Source organism: Mirounga angustirostris, unplaced genomic scaffold (assembly GCF_029215605.1).
Source record: "Mirounga angustirostris isolate CCGP_5_RB_7025 unplaced genomic scaffold, mMirAng1.0.hap1 SCAF_11, whole genome shotgun sequence".
Classification (NCBI taxonomy): Eukaryota; Metazoa; Chordata; class Mammalia; order Carnivora; family Phocidae; genus Mirounga; species Mirounga angustirostris.
In genome coordinates this window covers 80,204,834-80,228,304 of record NW_026991719.1, presented here as the reverse complement: position 1 = coordinate 80,228,304, position 23,471 = coordinate 80,204,834, and the positions used below count along the sequence as shown (strand labels likewise).

The window sequence follows — 23,471 nt, the reverse complement described above, 5'->3', positions numbered from 1 at the left end:
GCCAGTACCATACTGTTTTGATGACTATGGCTTCATAGCATACCTTGAAATGAGGAAGTGTGATGCCTCCTGTTTTGTTCTTTCTTAGGACTTCTTTGGCTAGTTGGGTCTTTTGTGGTTCCATAAAAATTTTAAGAGTGTTTTTTCTTGCTTCTGTAAAAAACACCGTTGGAATCTTGATAGGGATTGCCCTGAATCTCTCCTCATTACTTTTTAATCTTCCTGCAGGAGGAAATTGCTCTAGTTGTGTTCACCACCCTTGAACCTGTCATGTTCAAGCAGGCTAGGTTATTTTTCTCAAATAGTATACCCAGTTAGCCAGTCCTAATTTCTTCTATTTCACTGCATTTTCTAGAATCCTAATGAGATGTGGCCCTAGAGGTGTGAGTGAAGGATATGGAGTGAAACGTCTCGAATTCTAGCTGCAAATGTGACACTGCTTCTCACTAGTAGAGGGCAAATCTCTTAACCTGTTCTGTCCCACCGTTAGTGGGGTTAATAATATTTATTTAGCTCCTAATAGTAGCAGGAGGATTAACTAGTTAATGTTGGTTAAAAGGGAAAAAGAAGGAAGGAAGGAAAGAAAGGAAGGAAGGAAGGGAGGGAGGGAGGAAGGAAGGAAGGGAGAAGGAAAGAAAGAAAGAAGGAAAGAAAAGAAATGGCAAGTTTTTGTGTATTGTGTTCCTTTCCAAACGCTTAATTCTTTTTTCAGGATGGTAGTAACAGGCAGCATCTGCTCCACTGCAGTCATTAAGCACCTCATGGATGTCTTGCTGGCTGGATGAGAAGCAAAATTCTTCAGTTCTGTGCCATGAGCTCTGTAGAAAATGTACCTACCTTCAGCCCCAGTTTTCAACTTGGCTATTTTCTGCCCATCTAAAAATATTCGTTTCCCTTATGGCTTCTCTAAGGTTTAGTAATTTTTCTCTCTCCTGAAACCCTTTTTACTTACTGTTACTAGTACAAATATTTTGTTTCAGCTGTGGGAGAAAATGATCCCTTTTTTATAACAGCTTGTTAAACATTCTGAAGTTCTTTGTGATATAAAGTTCCATATAAATGCAAGATGCCTTAGTAATTGTTGTTCTGTTCGTGCATTGCATAACCGCATTACAGATTCCTAATACTCTGACAGTTTCAAGCTGCTGACAATATTAGTCACTTTGTGAGGTGTAATTATGGCTTTACTGTGCATGGTTGCCAGCACTCTTATGTCAGATAGTAGCCTTTTGATTAATCTCTGTTTTCAAATCAGCTCAAATTCTAACCTGCCCTTACCTCACACCCTGCATAAAATGAGAAAGTATATTAAGATTTGGGAGGACAGGTAGGGGCTTTTAGAGAATGAGTAAACATTTCCATTACTTTCTTGAATCCTCTTCCTATTGCTTCTCATTTATTGTTCATGAAGTGATGCTAAAGTTTGAGCGCTTTCTTGACTCCAACACTGATTTGCTGCAATGCTTGTTTAAGTTGCTAGAAAATGGAGGCTACTGTGGATTTCCTTCAGTGTCCAGTGCCCTTTATTTAAACTACAGACATAATTAGAGGGTTGCCAACGTTAAGCAACCATGGAGTCTGATTTTGAGAAATATTTATCGTGCCTCATTAAATTCAAAATTAGTACTTAAAAGATCAGAAATAATCTGTTTATATTTTTTGTGACAGTGAATACAAGTGGATGCTGTGTATGCACATCTTTGACTCTACATAATCCACTGAACTAAGAGATGCCTCTGTTTGCCATGGAAGTAATCAAAATAGCTGCACCAAGAGAGAACTGTGGAGAATTTCATTGACCACAAACAAGAAAATGGTCTATTGTATTGTATAAAATTAGAAAACATCAAGCTAACACATTCACAGTTTCTAAGACTGTATATTACTTGAGTGTTTTTGGTCAGCATGATTACATGTTACAAGCTCGAGCAACAAGCTAGTACCCGGGAAATTAATTTAGAATGATATGCCAAAGGCTGTTACTCCTTCCATCTGGCATGGGGAGTGGAGGCAACTGGGTTTTAAGTGATGTATAATATAAACAATGAGATTGGGGTTGGAATTGGACTTGGGGGGTGTTGTTTTGGCCCACAAGCACAGGGCCACCCACTATTTTCCCTCCAAATATTTTAAGTCTTTTCAGCTGACAAGGCTCCTCAATAGAAATTATACTCTGCAGGAAGCTCCATAGCTGCTAGACAGCAGAGATTTTAGGCACCAGTAAATCAGAATTTAGCAGAAAGGAATGGACCAGCTCAGCTTCTGAGAGTGTGCTGGGCCTTCCCTGAGCCAGAAGGGCTCAAACATAGGCTGTATTCAGGAGAGCTCATATGTGAATCCCTGGGCCATTTCTTGTGGGAGGTCTTACATTTGTTTCTTATTGTCAGTTGGGCCAGCTTTACCAAGTCATAGTTTCTGAAATTGGAGCTACCCCGTAAAGTCATCACTAGTCATGTTAGGTCACCTTGTAAAGATGGTTGCCAATGCCAAGAAAGGACAGTTGAAATAGTCACCAAGGTCTAGGGATGAAAGTGGCTCATTCCTGGGTCCCTTGGACTATGTGACTAGGCTCTCCAGCTGGGACTGGAGAACTACCTTCAGTTAGTGTGTGCCAAATTTGTCTTTGTCTAACTGCTAGACTAGACTATCCTGATTCACTCACTGAAAGGAACTAAGAAAGTCATAATGAGGAAAATAGGTATAAAGCAGACTAATCACTTCCTTGATGTTACCATCTTGAGTTTGCTTTCTGTCTCAGTAGTTGGTAATGCCAAGAATAGTGCTCCTGGGAATTTTTCTTGCTGTCCTTGTTTTGGTGGCATGTTCTGGCTGAGTCAGTATTTAACATGGCTGTAGCACTTAACCTGTCTTCTTGGCTCTTTAAGAGGGGAATAACAGTTGGCACTTGCTTGTAAAGTACTTTGATATTGGGGATGAAAGGTACTCTGTGCCTGCAAAATAGCTTTAATATGTTGTAGTTACATATTTGGGGATGCTGATTGGACTCCAGGGTTTGTTCCACTGGCAAATGTGATTGATAGCTATTTGCTTCTCAGGGTGGATTTTGTTTATGTGGGATGTGATAGTGTGGCTCACATGATTGTGGATTCATCTTATTTACTCTTAAGCTATTTTTACTCACGCCGAGGTCTTGTTGATTTTGCATTTGTACATAGAATAGGCATTAACTGGGGCCTGAGAGCTTTTTATAAGCAGATACTATTTTATAGTGCACTGTACCCCACAGAACACTTAGAAAAAGAGCCCAGAGCCTTATTCAGAAGCCTTTGCTCATCTATTTAATGGTATAGTGCTTAGCCTGGTCTTGCAGCAGGCTTTTGCCTCTGAATTACATGGATTCCTGCAGAAAGCTGCTGTGTTTCTCAAGGAGATCTTTGTAGTAAAATTTGCAACTGGGTTGCTCTTCTAAAGGCACAACTTTGGCCCAATCAACAATGAAGGCAGAGAAAAGCACTTTCCCTAGGCTGCATTCTTTGTCACCTCTAGGTAGTGTGACCACACTGATGGAGCTAGTGAAATTTTAGGAGTGATGATGAAAGGCTACCAAGAGGGGAACTCTTTCAACTTGACTTGTTGGATGTTAGTTAACCACATGGTCTGTGTTGCCCCGTAGATAGCCCTGTCTGGAAAGCCACTGGAATCCTAGAGTTCTCTTTCACATGTAGAAAAGTAGCTGCCACACTGTCAATCTGTGACTCAGAGGACTGCAATCTGGCAGAGCCTTATCTTCTTACAGAAATTTTATCTGCTTTGGTTTGAAAACACGATCTTGTGTCACTGCTGCCATTCCCAGAGATGTGGCAGGACTGTTGGATTTAGATGGGCAGAAAGCACCAAAGTGTGTCAGCTTATCCCAGGCAGTTATATACAGACTACTGTATATTTATAAGGTAATGGTTGGGAGTGAGGACAGAGAACAAATTGTAACTACAGAAGGCAGTGTATAGAATGGATGCTTTCTGAAGAAACAGGACCACTTGGCCTAATAGAATTGATCATCTGCTTTAATTTTGATAAGTAGCCTCATTATTAACCTCTTCTAGCTCTTCTCTGTTCATTCACTGATGCATTTTGTGAATACTTGCTAAGTGTCTATCACTGTGGCAGTGAGGACTCAAAAGAGAGCTTCCAGTCCAATTGGAGGATGAACTGATATACTACACATGAAATAATCATAGAACCTAAGGAAATGCATAACTACATTGCACAGTCTGTACACAGTGCTGAGAAAATGCTAAGTAATGTGGCATGACCAGTAATGTAGATGTATTAAAAATGAGGGAAATTAGGTATGGGAGAAGAGGAGGACTGATATTGGATGACCACTCAACTAAAGATTTAATTTAGATTTAATGCTGAATCCATCAAGAAACCCCTGTAAAGAGTTCCTTAAACCCTTGGAAAGAGAAGTGCTCTGATGAAAACAATGGGGGAGGAAGAATATCCACATGGCATTTTGCAGAATGGGCTGGAGTAAAAGGCAAATACAGATGAGAAAACAGTGGCACAAGGTGAGGAAGGCTGTGCAAATGGAGCTAAAGGAACAGATACATGCACTCATTCTAAAAACTTTAAGAATTTTATAACCCATTTGACAAGAGAGAGAGGTTGCCTTTATTTATGATGTGACTGAGTACGTGTAAGAAACGTAAAGGCCAGATCCTCCTCTGTGAGTCACCTACTCTCATCAAGCCATTATGGTGCTATTTAGCTCTATGAAGTTGCAGTGTAATCCTCAAAGTTGTACTCTAGCAGCCTGTATATAAGTATATACATGTATCTGCAGGAGAGTATGTGTCACTCTTTGTGTGTGTATGTATTTTTCATGTTTTTTTTGTTTGTTTGTTTTTGTTTTTTTTTTTTCTGAATGGCTGACATTTTAACCATCCCTGGTAAGAAGTCCATCAGTTTGTGACCTCCTTGCAGGTGCAGCCTCTGTCTTTTTTTTTTTTTTAATTAAAATTTTTATTTATTTATTTTTTTAAGATTTTATTTATTTGACAGAGAGAGACACAGCAAGAGAGGGAACACAAGCAGGGGGAGTGGGAGAGGGAGAAGCAGGCTTCCTGCTGAGCAGGAGCCCGATGCGGGGCTCGATCCCAGGACCCTGGGATCATGATCTGAGCTGAAGGCAGCCGCTTAACGACTGAGCCACCCAGGCGCCCCTTTATTTATTTTTTTTATCTGCAGGGGTTGGTGCATGTTTATTGAATGGATGGATGGATGAATGAATGAATGAGAGCCTTTTGTTTTAGAATCCTAGAATTTTTGAAGCTTAAAGGGAACACTGACATCATTTGGGTTATTCTCTTCATTTTATAGATAGATAAATTAAGGCTTAAAGAGGGATAAGGTGATTTATTCAAGGCCATCATTTAGTCAGTGACAAACATGGGGAGGGAATTCAGGTTATCCCACTATACCATATTGCTCACTGTAGTCAAAATGGATGTTTGTGACTGTGCATGTGAGAGAGACAGAGAGAGAGAGAGAGAGAGAGAGAGAGGAAGGGGGGGTGTAGGGAGGGAAGGGGAGGGGGAGAGAGAGAGAGAGAGAGAGAGAGAGAGAATGAGAATGAATGAGAATTAGGCCTGAGATGTGTGTAGGCATAGTTACTGGGAGCTTACTTGGCTTGTTTTCCAGTTCAGGGTAAATATGAGCTTTCTAGTGATGGCAACTTTAGGGATGGTGCCTTTTATTCCATCTTCACTACTTCCTGCTTCAGCTGCTGCTGTCTGGATAGATGAGTCTTTGAATATACATTCTAGCTGGAGGCATGCTGGCTTTATTTTTATATATAATTTACATTTTCATTTTTATGTGTTGGGGATAGGAAGTAGGAAAAAGCCATTTGTCAATTCATTTCCTAACAATGCCTTTGTGAAGAGATGTCATTTGAACATCTAAAACAGCATTCGGTTTTAGAAAAGGTTATGGGCCTTTTCATCATTGATCCATAAGTACAATTATCATTATTAGACATCAGCAGTTAAAAAAAGGATGAGCATTTTAAAATCACTTTGCTGTGCATCTGATTTGTGATTCCAGTTTTCCTGTTTGTATTGCTAAAATGATTAAGAGTTAAAAATTAAAACAAAATAATTAGCAGATTGCAATTAGGATGTTTTTCAGTTTGATGGCACTTTTAAAGTGTATTTTAAAATGGCTATTCATTTTCAAATGAAAACCTTAAGGTTTGAGGATTCTCTGTTTTAATCTCAGTGTCTGCAACCTTTTTTAGCTTTGTGTAGTGACCTGGGGATTTGTGCTACTGGGCAAAGATTCTAGTCCTGGATATCTGCATTTATTGGTTTCTTTCTCCTTTGGGTTGAAGTCTCTCCTGGTGATAAATGTGGTGCTGAGAGAGTCACAGTCACTCTTCCAGAGACTAGGGTAAAATTCAGTGAACTGTAAAAGTAATGCAAAATGACAATTAAAGTAGGACATTCTGGTACCTTGGGGGCCTGACAAAATGGAAGAATTTGAATTGTGATGTGCCAGACTTATTAACATAGAGACATAATATCATACTACCCACCCAGAAGTCTTGCTGGAAACCTCGTATATCCAGAAGGGAGGAGCTCACGATAGGAAGTAGTAATCAAAGAAGGCTCCAAAGCAGGTAAAAAAAAACAAAAAACAAGAACCAAAACATTACACAAAAGTCTCTATATTAAAGATCATGTAATTTCCCTCTTAGAACAACATTTCAGCCCTCTGCCCAGATCTTAACTCTTGTTTTCTAGACAAATATAGTTTCTAAGAACACAGTAGAGTAGAAGGATCAAACTTGAAATGGAAGAGGAGCTGTTTTTGATATATTGATAGCACTGAGAAGTAATAATACTGAGTGTTTGATAGCAAGGTGGTGAAGGACATATGTTAAAAATTAAAGGCAAGAACTCAAAAACCAGAGCACTTTGGGGGTCACTGAGTGTACCGGCAAAACCTGCGTGGTACAGTGATTTATGTTTAGAAGGGTCTCCTAAGTAACCAATAAACAACTGTATGATACCCTTCAGAAATAAGGCAGAATGGTTAGGATTTTAAATCAAAGTTTTAGTCCTTGCAGAGGAAAGCCCTAAGCTATCTAAAAAACTCAGCTATCCAGAAGCACTTATTCTTTAGGTTTTCAGAAAATCAAGGTGTTATTAAACCTAAGCCAAGTGAGAAGTCTGTTCTCAATGAGTTCCTAGGATAAACACTTCTAATTAAAGAAAGGATTTGGGAGGAATATATTAAATGGTAAGAAAGTGACTCTTATTTTCCATTCCATGGAGACTGGAAATAAAAGTTTGCTCTAGACCCATTTTTTAATGTCAAAATTTGTTTTTTCAGAAACAAATGTTTTTCTCGTCTCTTTACTGTGTTCCTATGTTAACTTGTCTGTCTCATTAGAGATGGGGACATTTCCTAGTGAAATTATTGTGACATTTAGAGAAAATTTCCTCTCTCAAATGTTTCATGTTTTTTGCCATTTAGAATACTTAGAGAGGGGATTGGAAAAATGTCAAGCAAATTTTGATTAAATAAGGCTAACCAGGAGCCAATACTTTCATGCAAAAAAAGAGAAGCTCTTTTATTACTTCTTTAAAAAGTGTATTTCTGCTCTGGTTCTTTAGTCTCTGTTGAGATGACTTTGATAAATAATCTGACAGAAGACCTGCCATCTTCTAAACAGCTGGGCTTGCATTAGAAAACAGCACATCATCAGGTCCTTTGCTCAGGACAGTTCTCTCCTCTGGATGTACATTAAAAGTGCCTGGGAAGCTTTAAAAAATACCAGTGCCTGGACCCCATTCCAGGCCAATTACCACAGAATCTCTTGGAGTGGGACCTTGGCAACAGTATTTTTAAAAACCCCAAAGTTCCCTAGTTGATTCTAATGTGCATTAGGGCTGAGAACCACTGGCTTCAGACATGCAAGCTATTCATTAAGAAAAGATTGTTTCTTTCTTCAGGGTGGTCTGAGTCTCATTCTTTGCTTCATCTGAAGTGTGGAAAAAATGTACCCTTTCAATGCACAGAAGTTGGGTTTGAGCACATACCTTGAATCAATATGAGCAAGAACACTTGACATCAAATATACACGGACCCATAATAGGCTATCTATGGCCAATTAGCTCAGTTGTTTGGAATGTAGTATTAATGGGGTCAGAATAGTGTATGCTATCAATTAGAATAATTCTGTTTCATAGGTTGTTTCCATAACTCCAATCAAGTGGACTCACAAAGAGACCTGAGACCAATTACAAAAACAAAAAGACAATGGATGACTCAACATAGCCCCATCCACTATGGGAAAATTGGTTCTAGAAATCTGCCTCATGTCTAGTGCTTCAGGTTCTGTAGAAAGCAGGGGATAAGGATTCCCACCATTTCCACCATGAGTCATGATAAATTCAGCTGAACTTCCCCTTTGGATTCCTGTTCTATTGTCCCTATTTTATATAGGAAGAAAGTGAGGCATGCAGAAATTAGGTAATTTACCCAAGGTTGCACAGTGAAACTAGTCATTGAACTCCTGAGTACTTAATCAATTTCCTGTTTTAATTGGATAGCATGCTTTTTGGCAGGTGGAGACTTCCACTTGTTAAATTATATATTGTATTGAATATCATAAAAGAGCACACTTACCCAGCACAAGTTTTGCCTATTATGTTGGTATAATAAATTAATTCAAGAAATGCTTGTTGCTTGACTGACTGATGGATAACCTCTTCCAGCAATACTTCCAGCATTGTATTCCCAATGCAGCTTCAAGTTTGCCTCTTCTTCCTGTAATTATATTTGCAACAATTTCAGCATCCATTTTCTTATGAACAAATTAGAAACGAACTGACCCTTTTGATTTTTTGCTCTCCCAATTCATCCCTTCCAACAGAACCAAAAATCATTTGTGGTTTACATTAAAGGGGATTTTATCCTCTAGATAAAAGCAGTGTGAGTGGATATTACAGAGCCCATCTTCAAATGAGGAGCATGTAGCGGGCATGAGCATGCCTGAGTAAGTACAAGACAATGGGGGGATTTAGTTTTCTTCACAATACTCTCTCCTCCTTTCTCCCATCTACTCACCACTGCCCTCCCCACCTACTCTAGATACTTAGGGTCCCTACCCTAACTGTTAGCTGTTTGGTACTCATATGGTGGTTGGATTTGCTATCACCTATTCTGTTTTCTCTTCTACCGAACTCTGAGTTCCTTGAAACCAAAAGCTGCATCTAAGAGCCCTGAACAGTTAATGTCTGACAGGTAGTCAGCTGAAAGGAATCTGCTGTTTTGTTAGCTAGACAGCTATTGTGTTTCCTTTTTCAGGCACTTTTAGTTGAAGTGATTTCAGGAGGCCCCAAGGAATGGTGAGCGTGGTGAGGATGTCTGGTAGGAAAGCAGGAGGATGGAGATGCGTTTAGGCATTTTCCAGTATATATAATGGTTCAGTGAGAGTAGTACTTCAGTGTTGGGGGTAAGACTCATTTTACTAGGACTTTCAGTTACTTCAGTGTCAACTTTGCCCTGCATTCCCACCTTCCAAGGCTGCCCCCTTTGGGTGTTTTCCCATCTCTTTCATCTGGCAGGTATTCTGCATTTGCTTTTGTAAAGCTGTTGCTCAGGCAGTCTACTGTAACCAGATTAGACAGTCGTGTTTTAATGATAGGAGCTGAGACAGGGTTTGCTTGCAAACTTCATGTTTCACATGAAAGGCTTTGGCACCCCCTGTGGACTGCCCTTCACCCGGTTTCAGGCATAATACTTGTTTGCCTTTATATCTGTGATAAAACGAAGGCCTTCCTGCATAACCAGTGCTGAGCAAAATGTCTTAAAACAAAGGGAAGTGCAGAGTTTAAATCCACAGTAGGGGATTACCTTGCCTGCATTTCCATATCTATGGAATAAATATTTTAACATGTTAATTATCTACTACTAATAAAAATACTTTTGAACTTCCAGTCAATTTGATGGGCACAGAATTACATCCACTGGGAATGGGAAACAATTAGTTTCTGTAAAGATTGTGGGTCATGCTGGATCTTCCTCTAAGTGCTTGCATGGTCAGTAGCCATCCGTATTCTAGGGGCTGTTTATATCAATTTCATCTTGGTCTGCAGGTGAGGGCTGCCTCCATGGAGCCCCCAGGGCCCTAAGGAGGCGGCAGGCATTCCTCAGGCTGTTACCCCACTACGGCCTCGGTTTGTGATTCATTCATTGCTTCTCGCCCAGCAGAAAAATTCCCTCTAAGTAGGACAGTTTGGCTCTTTTCATGAATCATCTATATAACCTTTTTAATCTTTTTTTTTCCCATTGCAGACTGAAAACTATTCCTTTGATTCCAACTATGTGAATAGCCGAGCCCATTTAATCAAAAGGTATGTTGGTTTGCTTGCCTATTTCTACAACTAAGCTTCATTTAATATAAAAAGCAAAACAGATTAAACCTTTGAAAGGATGCCTTTGTGTTTTTTTTTTTTAAGATTTTTTTATTTATTTGAGAAAGAGAGAGACTCTCAAGCAGACTTCCTGCTGAGGGGGGTGTCTGACTTGGGGCTGGATCTCAGGACCCTGAGACCATGACTGGAGCTGAAATCAAGAGTCGGGTGCTTAACCCACCGAGCCACCCAGGTGCCCCATGATGCCTTTGTTTATGGATTTTAAAATGAATGCCTATCTGCTTATTGTAAGCGATTTGAAAAATTCAGAAAAACATAAAAAAAATAAAAATCACTGGTAATGCCACTATGCCAAAATAATCACTGTTGACATTTTACCATATTCCTTTACATCAAAATGTATGCATAAACACAGATTAAAAACTGGGGTCATATTAAAATATAGTTTTATATAATGATCTTGAAATCTAATATTAGAAAACAGATACTTTCAAAATCATGTTGATATCAAAATCCTTGTTGCTCTGCACTTTAAATTAAGAGAGGCCTTAAACAATTTCTCATGTGGAACTTCCAGTGAATTTCAAGATTGCTGTTGTTTTGTCAACTTTGGAATCATTTTAAAGCTATGTTAATGGCAGATTAACTAATTTCTTATCTTTTAAAAATTTTGTAGATGAGAGAGGAAAAGAATCTTTGCATGATTCAATACTTCTTAAAATATCTGGAAGTGTTTCAAATGTGGCATTCAAAATTAAGATTTGAGTGATTGGTTGGTCATAACTCAGTTATCCATGGAGCTACAGAATACAGAGCTGAATACTGCCAAGGAAGATTCCATCTGGTGGGGCACCAAGGTTCAGGGAGCCCTCTAAGGAGGGAAAACTAAGCAAAATGGAAAACTTATTGTGCTGAAAAACCAGTACTGACTATTCAGATGATGCCTTTATTACTGCTTCATGCAAATATCCTCTTGAATGATCCAGTGGTTATTCTGCAGCTAAAATTGAACTCTGAGTGTGTTTGTTAAAAATAATATAAATAAAATAGAGAGGCAAGCAGGGTGTTTTAGAACTACAGTAGAGAAGATGTGAAAATTCTATTATTTTGCTGGCTCTAATCCCATAAATTTACATTGCCAGATGAGTAGGATTTGAAGAATAAACTGGCTTGTCGAACAAGCCACTTTAATTCATGTTTAATTTAATTCATGATGCTGCAGTAACCCCTGAAAACATGCTAGGTTTATCTATATTGGTCTGGAATTGCTTGTGACCTTAAGTGATGATAGTTAATTATCGTTAATTAAAATGAATAGCCCAGGGCGCCTGGGTGGCTCAGTTGGTTAAGCGACTGCCTTCGGCTCAGGTCATGATCCTGGAGTCCCTGGATCGAGTCCCGCATCGGGCTCCCTGCTTGGCAGGGAGTCTGCTTTGCCCTCTGACCCTATCCCCTCTCATGTGTTCTCTCTCTCTCATTCTCTCCTCTCAAATAAATAAATAAAATATTAAAAAAAAAATGAATAGTCCAGCATTACCAGTCATAGCTCAGTTTGGAATTTTTTTTTTTTTTGAGGGAGTGGGAGGAATCCATTTTGAATATTTTCTTAGCTCACAGAATAAACTCAAAAGGTAAGGAATTCAAAATTATCTGACTGATTTGTTTTAGTAGGAAAACCACCCCTCTTTATGTGCACTGATTAGAGTAACTTTGCAGCAGAAATCTGCTTTATATTCTGCTGTAGGACTGTTATTCCAAACCTTCTGGTAAAAACCGTGTCTTATCTTCACAGGTTCCTTGGGCTAGCTCTGGGTATTTGGGAATTCTATGACCAGTTTAAACTGATAACAAGAACCCGATTTTCAGAGCATGGCAGAAAGCCTTCTCCTGGGGACCCTCCTTGTCTTAGGTCAGCCCTGAATATACAGTGCACAGGCAGAGTGATGAGATGAAAACTTAATGTTCAAACATTTCATTTTGGGGATACATGTATTTCCACAGAAGCTTTGGGACTCTCTAGAAACCTCTGATTTTGATTACTTTATGTGTTTTTGTTTACACACAAAATGCACAACCTGGACTTAATAGGCTTTCAGTGGAAAAGTCTCCTGATCTTGCCTGAAACCAAAAATAGTGACTTTTTAAGGGTCTACTTTGATTAAGAGGAAACATCTGAAAGCTCAGGGACACATGCATTTTTGCCAGGTTCTGTTTTTGGAAACTTGAGGGCTTTGAAAAGCCACAAGGCCTTGGAATTTTTGGGATCCATTGAGTTTAGACAAAGCACAATACCTGGAAAGATACAGGAAATCTTGTGTGCTGTGCTTTTCTGGGGACTAACTATTTTAAATGTAAAATGTGTGGAAAATGTTAAGAGAGAGTGGTAACGCCAGGTGATAAAAATCCTGCAAACTGTTCAAATAGCTCACAGTGATGTTTGAAAGGGGTTTCACTGTATGTGGTTTCTTGAGGATCCATTTACATGCATGGAAAAATCTCCCAGCCAGGAAACTCTGAATCTTGTTATCAGTTTTAATTTTACTATCAAGTTCTGTTTGTTTTTTTAAAAGATTTTATTTATCTGAGAGAGTGAGTGAGAACAAGCAGGGGGAGGGGCAGAGGGAGAAGCAGACTCCCTGCTCAGCAGGGAGCTGGAAGAGAAGGGAAGTGGGGGGCTGAATCTCAGGACCCTGAGTTCATGACCTGAGCCAAAGGCAGACGCTTAACTGACTGAGCCACCCAGGCGTCCCTCAAGTCCTCTTTCTTTGAATCCAATTTCAGGAGAATCTTGAGAACTTCTTTTCCTATCAATTTTCTTTTTCTCTCTTCACTTCCTACCTATCCACGGATGCTTCTTGGACCCTTCTTTTTGGCATTCTCCAGCAGTTGTTAACTGTCTTGTCCAGACAATTTACACACAGGTTTCTTTTTCTCTCTCACGTCTATTTACCTCAGGTAAACCAACGGAAAGACAAAGAGCAAGGGGGTTCCCCTAAGCACGAATCAAGGTTGAGAAGGGTAAAGAGTGGATCTGGAAGGGAAAGGGAAGAGAGATGGCACATAATCTTTGCACCACGGAATCTGGTGTTATATTTCTGTATTTTTGTTTGTTTGTTTTCAGAGCATCACCTGCAGCCTGCAGGTGTTCCCAAGGCTTATGTCAGGATTCCAGATTAACAAGCCAAGATGGTTCAGAATTTTTTCTGGATGTGTTTCCTTCCTGCTGCGTTTGTTTCCTTGGTATCTTTTCAGAGCAAGAAAAGCCGGCGGTTGCACTTTGCCCCTGCTGCAACACTCTCTCATGCTTGGTTTCTGTGCTGCTGTCTGTTATCTACTCCTGCAGTGGTTTTGGAGCAATAACAAGCAGGGCATGAGGCTGGAGCACAAAGAAAATAAAGCAGGAAATGAACAAGATAGCGAAGCGGTGTGGAAAGGAAAATGAACATTGGCTCCTAAAGTATACATAGTGCTTTCCTTTTCCACCCAAATTGTTCTAGGGTTTTGCCGCCCCTGGTATCATGCCTTGTCTGTAACAAGTGCTGTTACATGTTTATTGAATGAATGGATGAAAGAAGTTGAAGAAAATCTCAGCATTTTCCCAATGAGAATGAGCACTAAGTTTCCCTGTAAACCAGCAATTTCTGACCTTTGATGTGTATTAGAATCACCTGGGAGGTTTGTTAAGTGCAAAGTCTTTAGCTCCATCCCTAGAGAATCTCCAGTTTTCATAGGTTCCCAAGGTGATTGTGATGCAGGTAGGAGATCCAGGAACCACTGAAGAATCATCCTTATATTCTCTAAATATAGTTACAATACCCTTCACTTTTACTCCCTTCTCATTCTTACTCTTAGATGGCATTCCTTGGGCATGTGGTGTCACCTCCTAGGAAGATATGACCTGTTTCCTTTCAGATTGTTCTGTCTTTTGGAAAGATTTCCAATATTTTAAAGGGCAAATATGGGGCAGAATGTGAATAATGTTTATTCATGAAGCATTTTCTGAGTAACTCTTATGTTCAGAGTCTTGCTCTGGTTGTTTTCAAACAAATCTGTCCCTTTGTTGGCCACCAGGGCAGTAATAGAAACATTTGCATTTACAATACCATTGCAAACAGGTACCCCTAATTTATTGTCCCACAAAAGTTGGTTTACAAGTCTTTCATCTCCCAAGAGGTACACAGGTAATAAAGCAAGTGAAATCAGCATTTTTTATGCCTGGCATAAATTGTTATTTGTTTTGGGTGAGTAGCCATTTACCAGGCTGTTTTACAATTTGCAGCATCTTGCTCACTGGGTCTTAAACTGCCTTACTCAAATCCCTTCATTAAACCACTAAATGTCCTCACAAGATTAGAGTAAGTGGTACTTAGTTCATCAGATGGGCAAACTGATCTTTAAGTGGGTTAACTATTCCAGGGTTTGGGGGAGGGGCGTTAGATCCCTTGCATTTTTTTTTTTTTTTCCAGAGAATACATGACTATCATTTTTGGAGTCTTTTAAAAAATTTTTATTAAGTTCTTAATTTTAATTCCAGTATAATTAACATACAGTGTGATATTAGTTTCAGGTGTACAATATAGTGATTCAGCAATTCTATTTGTTACTCAGTGCTCATCACGATAAGTGTACTCTTAATCCCCATCACCTGTTTCACCCATTCCCCCCACCTACCTCCCCTCTGGTAACTCACTGTCAGATTGTTTTCTGTAGCTAAGAGTCTTTTTCTTGGTTCGCCTCTCTCTCCCTCTCTCTCCCTCTCTCTCTTTTTCTTTGTTTTGTTTCTTAAATTCCACATGTGAGTGAAATCGTATGGTGTTTATCTTTCTCTGACTGAACTATTTCACTTAGCATTATACTTTCTAGCTCCATCCATGTATGAGGTTGAAGGTGTCAAGTGGCAAGATTCCATTCTTTTTGTGGCTGAATAATATTCATTATATATATATATATATATATATATATATATATATATACCTACATATACACCACCTCTTCTTTATCCATTCATCTACTGATGGATGCTTAGGCTGCTTCCATAATTTGGCTATAATAAATAATGCTGCAATAAACATAGGGGTGCATATAGCCTTCCAAATTAGTGTTTTTGTATTTTGGGGGTATATACCCAGGAATGGGATTACTGGATGATAGGTTAGTTCTATTTTTAATTTTTTAAGGAACCTCCATACTATTTTCCACAGTGGCTACACCAGTTTGCATTCCTATCAACAGTGCATGAGGGTTCCTTTTTCTCCATATCCTCACCAACACTTGTTATTTCTTGTGTTTTTGATTTTAGCCAAGAATACCTGACTTTTTATACTCACACTATCAGTCCCAAGTAGCCAGTCCTTCACTATTTTATTATTTCTCCCATTTCTACCTAAAAAACAAAATCTCTGAGATGGTTTGTAATATTCTGATGCATATAAAATGGGTGATCAAACTTTAAAAAAGCAGATCTAAACCAATTGGGTGAAGATAAATTGTGATCCTTGGCGTCCAAATCACGGCAATTAAATATTATATTTATCGTGAAGCTTTTGAGAAGCCAAGACAAAATGTTAAGTACACCAGGGTATATAGTTCTAATTTTTCAATAAAGGAAGGACACATTTTGACAGGAGAATTTCTTTTCCTATTCCTGAATTCTAGGAGAAATTAACATAGTGGACAGTGTCTGACTATAGTTTATGGAAGGTATAAAAACATTTAAATACAGATTTCTTGTATCCTATAAAAAGACCACAGACATAATATTTAATTATAACTCAATGAAGACATTACTGTATGGAGTAATGATCATATTAAACAATAACCATTTATTGACCATTTGTGTCTACCCAGTACTTCATGTACTCTCATTGAGTCCTCAAAATGGCCTTGTGAAGAAGGTTTTAGCAAATGCATTTTACAGACAAGGAAATTGAGGCTCAAAGACATTAGATATCAGGCTCAGGGTCCCATCAATGAAGTGACACAGTACGGATTGTCACTTGTTCTAATGACAGTGCTCTTTCCACTACAGTCTGGGAATCTAATATGCCGCAGGAATAGAGTTTTAAAGAAACCTAAAGCAGTGGTTTTCAACTGAGGGTGATTTGGCAATGTATGGAGGGAGACCTTTTTGGTTATAACTTCTGGGAGAAGCACTACTAGCATCTAATGGGTAGAGGCCAGGGATGCTGCTAAACATTCTACAATGTGTAGGATGGCCTCTGACAACAAAAAATCATGCAGCCGAAAATGTCAATAGTGCCAAGGTTGAGAAACCTTGGTCTAAGGGATGGTAAATTGTGTTGTCTTTATATTCCTCCTCAGTGTATGTCTCAGGCATATTTTGGCAACTGCTGAAATGCACTCATTTCAGGGTTGAAGTCTCTGGCTTAAAGCAAAAATTTTGTGTTGTAGATTAAAGAAATTTTCATGTGCTCCAGGTACGAGAAATACAGGTCAAAAAATTTATTTTGTTTTAAAAACATATGAACTGGGCAGGTCATTTCCTTTCTTCTGAGATGCAGGAGTCTATGTGGGCAGGACCAAAATTTTTTTTCTAAAAGAAAAACTTTGAATCTGTTCAAGCTATGGCATTAGTATTTACAGGACGCCCCAACACCTGTGCCATAAAACTAGAAATGATTACACACTCTAAAGCCTGTGTTTCCAATTGGTGTTCTTGACCATAAAAGAATTTTAGGATGATTGGTTTTTTAATAGAACTGCATGCTGGTGGGTCCACAGGGCTGAGTAGCTGCATGACATAATTTGGAGGAGCTGAGTGAGTTGGCTTATTGAATGATTTTAGTTTTAATACAGGTGATGCTCAGTGATCCTTTCTGAAAATAATTAGCAAACAGGTCAATGCTTTACTCTCTCCTGCTCTTCATTTTCTTATAATTATGGCTTTCCCGTTACTGCCCTTTTGATCTTTTCCTTTTCATATTCAGAGCAGCAAGCATTCTACATCTAGGTTTGTCATATGTTAAAAATCTGCAGTGATTCCTTCTGACCAATGTAGAGAATGACAATGTATCTATTGTGTCCATGGCATAGCTCTTCATCATACCTACTGAATGTTATCAAAGCCTCAGAGAGCCAGGCCTGTGGATGTTCAAGGTTGAGCACATCAAATGAGTTTGCACTATCATCTCCCCAGGCTCCCTTTTCAGAGGTACAGTAGGTCTGTTGGGACTTGTCCTAATTCACAAGCATGACACTCTCCGTTGTTGAGACAACAATACATTTTCTTGAGTTTGCCTTTGCTGCTTCCTCACTGATTGGGAAATGGATTCACCATCCACTAGCTATTTCAGATTCATAATTTATGGTCCATAGTGTTGCACATCTGCAGATTCTGTCAGGACATACAAAGTATTAGAAATAGCAGGTGGGGCCTCTGTGAATGTACCTTATGTATTATCCTCTATTTTGTGTGAGGTTCTTGGATACTATGTTTAGTGCATTGTATGGTGGATTGATTTAACAAATGCAAGAAAAATAGGCCCATAAACTCCTCAGCTGAAGGTTTTCATATTCTTAGCATAAAACCCACAGTTTTATTAGAGCTCAGTCTCTGGTTCTCACTTTTATCTTACTGTGCATGCACCAAGGCTCCGCTTCTCAGCTCCTGCCTCTCCGCATTTTCTTTGAATCTGTCTCTCTTTCTCAGTTAAAACTTACCCGAGTTCTCTGATCCTGATAATCCTTTCTATTTTAATCGCATTACCTCAATTTCTGCCACCTCAATTTTTGCAGTTGATTAGTAGACATCTTTGGAGAAGCAGTATACATAATGGTTAAGGATCCAGGCTCTGGAGCTAGACTGCCTGGGTTTGGTCTTAGATCTGCTACATTTTCATCAGCTGTATGACGTTGGGCAAGTTATTTAAGTTCCATGTGCTTCTGTTTTTCATCTGTAAATGGGAATATTAATGGTACCTTTCTCTTATATAGTTGTGATGATCAAAAAAAGTTAATTCATGTCAAGCACTTAGAATAGTGCCTTATGTATAGTAATTGCTCAGTAAACATTAGCTATTATTTTATTTTGATTATATAAGAAAGAAAAGCTTCTGAAATGGTGATATTCTTTGCAGGTGGTGGTTTCAGATTTGTACCTTCTTCCACCTTGACTATAGTAATGCATTGAAGATAAGTGAATGAAAGTGTTAGCTACATCAGCATCCAATAGTGGGAACCTCTCTACAGTGTTAAGTTCCATTATCTTTATTTTTTTTAAGATTTATTTATTTATTTATTTGAGAGAGAGTGAGAGAGAGAGGCAGAGGGAGAGGGAGAGAGAGAATCTCAAGCAAACTCCCCGCTGAGCACGGAGCCCGACATGACACAGGGCTCGATCTCACAACCGGTGAGATCATAACCTGAGCCGAAATCACAAGTTGGACAATCAACCAACTGAGCCACCCAGGTGTCCCAAGTTCCATTATCTTTAAACAGAAATTCCTCTTCTTTCTACACTTTTGGACAATCCAGTCACTGTTGGCCTCACAGCAGAGCTGACATCATCCTGGCTCTCAAAGATTTTAAAAATCAGATGATCACGGTTGTAAATTATCATTCTTTCTTCAACCCAGCAGCTCTACCTTCAAGGACTTAGAGGGCAACAGCCTGAAGGATAGTGGCCATGAAGAGAGTGACCAGACTGACAGTGAGCATGATGTCCAGCGGAGCCTGTATTGTGATACTGCTGTCAATGACGTGCTGAACACCAGTGTGACCTCCATGGGATCTCAGATGCCTGACCATGGTAAGGGCTGGTTGGATATAAGTTGCAGCCATAGATCCTAAAGAACACAGAATATTTGTAGATACATTGTACTACTTTACTGTAATGAGTATGTTGTCAAGGTGTGCACTGTGCTCATGCCTGAATAGCATCTACAGAGTTGTGAGATGTCCTGACACTGGACCAGATTCTTTATCCTCCCTGAGTGGATCCCCTAGGTTTGTATAAAGTTCAGGCATTTTAAAAGCTGCCTACATATACGTATTGCATACATTCTCTTGAATAGTAACTGCACTGAGCACATAGAAAACGAGCAGATGCCTTCTCACCAGGAATAAATGCCTCTTTTTGCTTTAGTACATGAAATTTAACTGATCAGTCAAGTTGCACAGAACATAGCACTAATGAGACCAAAGGGGTGGGTTTTATTTCCATATCAGCCTGTTAACTTTACCCAGAGAGAGACTCTGTTCTCTGGCCACAGATTGTATACCCTTTACTGAAGAGGGAAAGTACCAAACTTCCCATTTTGTCTATGCCAAATTCCTCTAGCTACCACACACATGCCTGCCATTGGTCATAGGAGAGACTATCTTAAGAACACATGGCTGACTCCAAGTAACATTCTGTGCATACAAAAAACACCTCAAAGCAAATCTCAAGAGTGGCATTCTCATATATGAAGAAGAGTCTATTTTTGTGAATGCAGCCACACATGCTTTAACAAGAGGAGCTATTTAAAACCATGCTAGGCATAAAACCAGGGTATAAAAACATTAGCAGAGTTAAGCTAAGGCAGAATGTTCAGATGGACTTGGGCACAAATGTCATTTTCAGTGTTTTACTGATGCAAACATGCTAGGAAAACAGCCTGCCTTTTTCAAGTAAAAACTATGAATTCAGCTTGGTGTTTAGGCTCAGTGAAGCTTCAGAATGCTTGGCTATGTCTTGAGAGAAGCTAGACGCAAGCTCAGCTGGAAGCCCCACTGCTAAAAGACTTAAAGATGAGAAAACAAAATATGGTGATCATGTGCTGGTCTTCAGCTGTTTCATTTCACTGTAAACATCATTAAATGCTTTTGTTTTGGTCTTATAAATGAATCCAAAGGAAAAAATTGCACAATTCAAAAAGGAAATGTTTTTCATAGAAATAAAGTTCATCCCTATAGATTCTGTTAAACCGTCTAATCCATCCCCTCCGCAGCTGACTCAAGTGTCAAAGTCTATAATATATAGAGGTCACTACTGATTGTGCACTGCTGTCTTCCCTCCTTGGCAAGTGGTGACATCCACAGAGATAATATACTTTCTGGGCAACCTTACTGAGACTAAAGATGAGAAAACTAAACATTTATATAACTGAAACAGAGACTGTTTAATTCTCAGAGGATTAGTAGTGTGTCACAGGGTACAGACTGGTATGTATTGTTTACTAGCCTTGTATCTCAAAAAAGTGCTTTTTCATTTATATCAGAAAGGGTTTTAGTTAGATGCTTTTTAAAATGAAGTGATCCAGGAAAGGAAATGGTCATAATTGATTCTCACTTTATGCCTGGCTAGAACAATGCTGTTTTATTTTTTGTCATATTTTTCTAGGAAAACAGTATCATGGACTATGCTTAATTTTTCTGAGGGAGTGTTTCTTACAAATGGGGTGTATTGTGTATATATATACCATGTAGACTGTGTAATAATGAGAGTATTCTAAAGCAAATGTGTGGCATTATTCCAAGACTCTCCTACATATAAGATGATTACACACACACACACGCATGTACACACAGACACTTTTTGCTGTTCCATTTTGGCAACACTTTCATATTTTTTTTCTCAATATTCAATTTTGCATGTGTATATCTTAATTTTTTTTCCATCATTCCAGCAGTGGCTAGATCTTTTTTTTTTTTTTTAAGATTTTATTTATTTGATACAGAGAGAGAGCACAAGCAGGGGGAGTGGCAGGCAGAGGCAGAGGGAGAAGCAGGCTCCCTGCAGAGCAGGGGGAGCCTGATGTGGGACTCTATCCCAGGACACCGGGATCAGGACCCGAGCCGAACGCAGCCGCTCAACCAACTGAGCCACCCAGGCTCCCAGCAGTGGCTAGATCTTAAGCCAATCCTTGAGTTTGCTTTTTTCGATTTGGTTGAGTCATTAAACTTTAGGTACAGATGGAATTCCGGTCTTGCTTACATCTCAGGCTCTACCTAGTGAGTTCTCAGTGCTTGTGAGTTTCCATAATAGTACTTAATTGTTATATCCCAAATCAGCTCTAGGTTGCGCACATAATTGTGTCACCTCAGTTATTGCTACCTCAAACAACAGCAACAATTTCAACAATTAACATTTTATAGGATTTTACCAACTCAAACCTGGATTCACATAATATTTCTCATTTTATCCTGAGGCAGACTAGTGAAAGACAATCACTGAGTGAATTTACCATGTATGCCTGATCTTGTAACCATTCTAACTAGAATAGTTCTAGGTATACTAACTCCAGGGCAATACGGTACTGTTGCTTCTCGGGACTACCAATTTAGAAAGGTCACGAGGGAAAATGGAATCTCCTCTGGACTCAGACCTGCACTGAAAGTCTCAAAGATTCCCTGAGGGGGAAAAAAATAGTCTCAGGTCTCTTTGGTTCCTTGATATTGTGATGGGCATCTCAAACCCAAGTGCCCTAAAATCCTGGTGGTTCCAGTGCTGAGCGGTTCTTGAGGTTTGAGTAGATGGCTCTGGAGAAGAATAAGGGCTTTAAACACCTTCTCAGACTAACTCTGATCCTGATAATATTTCTTCTGGTTCTGTCAGAACCACTCCAAAATTGGGCCAAATATACCCAACAGAGTGTACCTTACACCTTTGTTTTGGCTCACCTTGGATTTCATGTCTGTAGTTTTCTGTGTTTTCTAATTTGGATATTAGCACAGCATTTTTCTTTGCATGTATAGGGACCCATGATTGATAGGGAGTGTCAGGATTTTCAAAATAAAGACAATTTTATGCATCTGTTAATTTTTTCCTTGAGCAGGAATGGGTTGTTCGTGAGCTATTATTGTGTTGCCAGCATTTGAGGAAAAGGTACAAATTATATTTACTCCCCACTTTCCCAAACACCTGGGCCCTGTGCTGCTTCACACTGCCAAAGTTTCTTTGGGTTTTGTTCTTGTAACTGCTATAGCAGAATGCTTAGTGTGAATGTCAAAGGTGCTTCATGACTTTCTGAGTAAAGGCCCCAATCCCTTAATTTTCAGCAACCCATCTCTGAGAACAGTCCTCTAGGGATGGAACCCAGAATCAGTATATTCAACCAAAGAAGGAGAATGTCTGGAAGGCTTTTGCACCTGAAGGGCAAAGCCAGGGGTTTAGCCACTTGAGTTTGGATTGTGTTTTGACTGCCCCAACCTAATACATCCATGAGCTGACTCAGGGTGGAGATAAGAATTAATGACAGGAATCTCTGCTTTCCAGATTATTACCAATCCTGGTATCACTCTCAACTTGCCCAAGACCAGGTCACTTGGTTGGCTGAGCTGAATTTCCTTGTTGCCAGGTGACTTAATTACAAATTCATTTATCATCTGAGTGCCTTTGGATTAATTATGTCTCAGCTTGTCCCCAGTAATTCAGCTCTTATTGTCATGGCTTCCCAGAAAAAAGGTGATGGAGAATTCTTTATCCTATACTTTTTACTCACATACAGCACTTTTTGGAATGCTATCTCTCTGTAGCTCTCAGAGTGCCTTGAGAACAAGTAAGTGTTGTCATTCAGCGTATTTTACCACCTGATTTAGGTCTTGAGGTGATTTGACACTGAGCTTGGGAGTCACACTCAAATCTTTTAACCAATGCCTTCTCTTCCTGATTTTGACTTATTTGGTAAAATTACCAACTTCTGGCAAAGCCAAGAATTTTGCCTTATGCAATTGCAGCAGACAGTCTCCAAGAAGAGTAACTGACCATTAGAGAGGTCAGAGGTGCCAGAGGTTCATGGGTTTGTTGCACAATTAGGGATATCACTGGGTTTGAATCTCTTCCTTTCAGACTTATTTCTGGGTCGAGTAGTGCTGAGGTTAATAGGCTTCTGTCTCTTCCATGCTTCTTTGCATGACCATTTGTGATTACTTGGATATACCATTATGTTTACTTAAATATGTAGTCCTTTTGGGAATCATGTCCTAGAACTATACATACTAGTCTCAAGCTCAACTAATTTGTTTCAAATCATACTCAATGTCTCTTACTTTATGATTTTAATTATTGATTATGAATTCATCAGCTGAAAAGATGACTCTAATTGCTCTAATGTGGACTTA

At 39.2% G+C, this 23,471-nt stretch overlaps 1 protein-coding gene across 3 annotated transcripts in view; it reads left to right on the top strand.

The window, feature by feature from the left end:
- PCDH19 (protocadherin 19) overlaps positions 1-23,471 on the top strand; it is a 127,297-nt gene that overhangs the window by 58,202 nt on the left and 45,624 nt on the right. For 2 of the 3 annotated variants that reach the window (XM_045880260.3, XM_045880274.2), the window contains 2 exons: positions 10,330-10,388; positions 19,004-19,176. In XM_045880260.3, coding sequence (XP_045736216.1) covers positions 10,330-10,388; positions 19,004-19,176 — 232 coding nt within the window. The remainder of the gene's footprint in view (positions 1-10,329; positions 10,389-19,003; positions 19,177-23,471) is intronic. The other variant, XM_045880265.3, reaches the window with a different exon arrangement.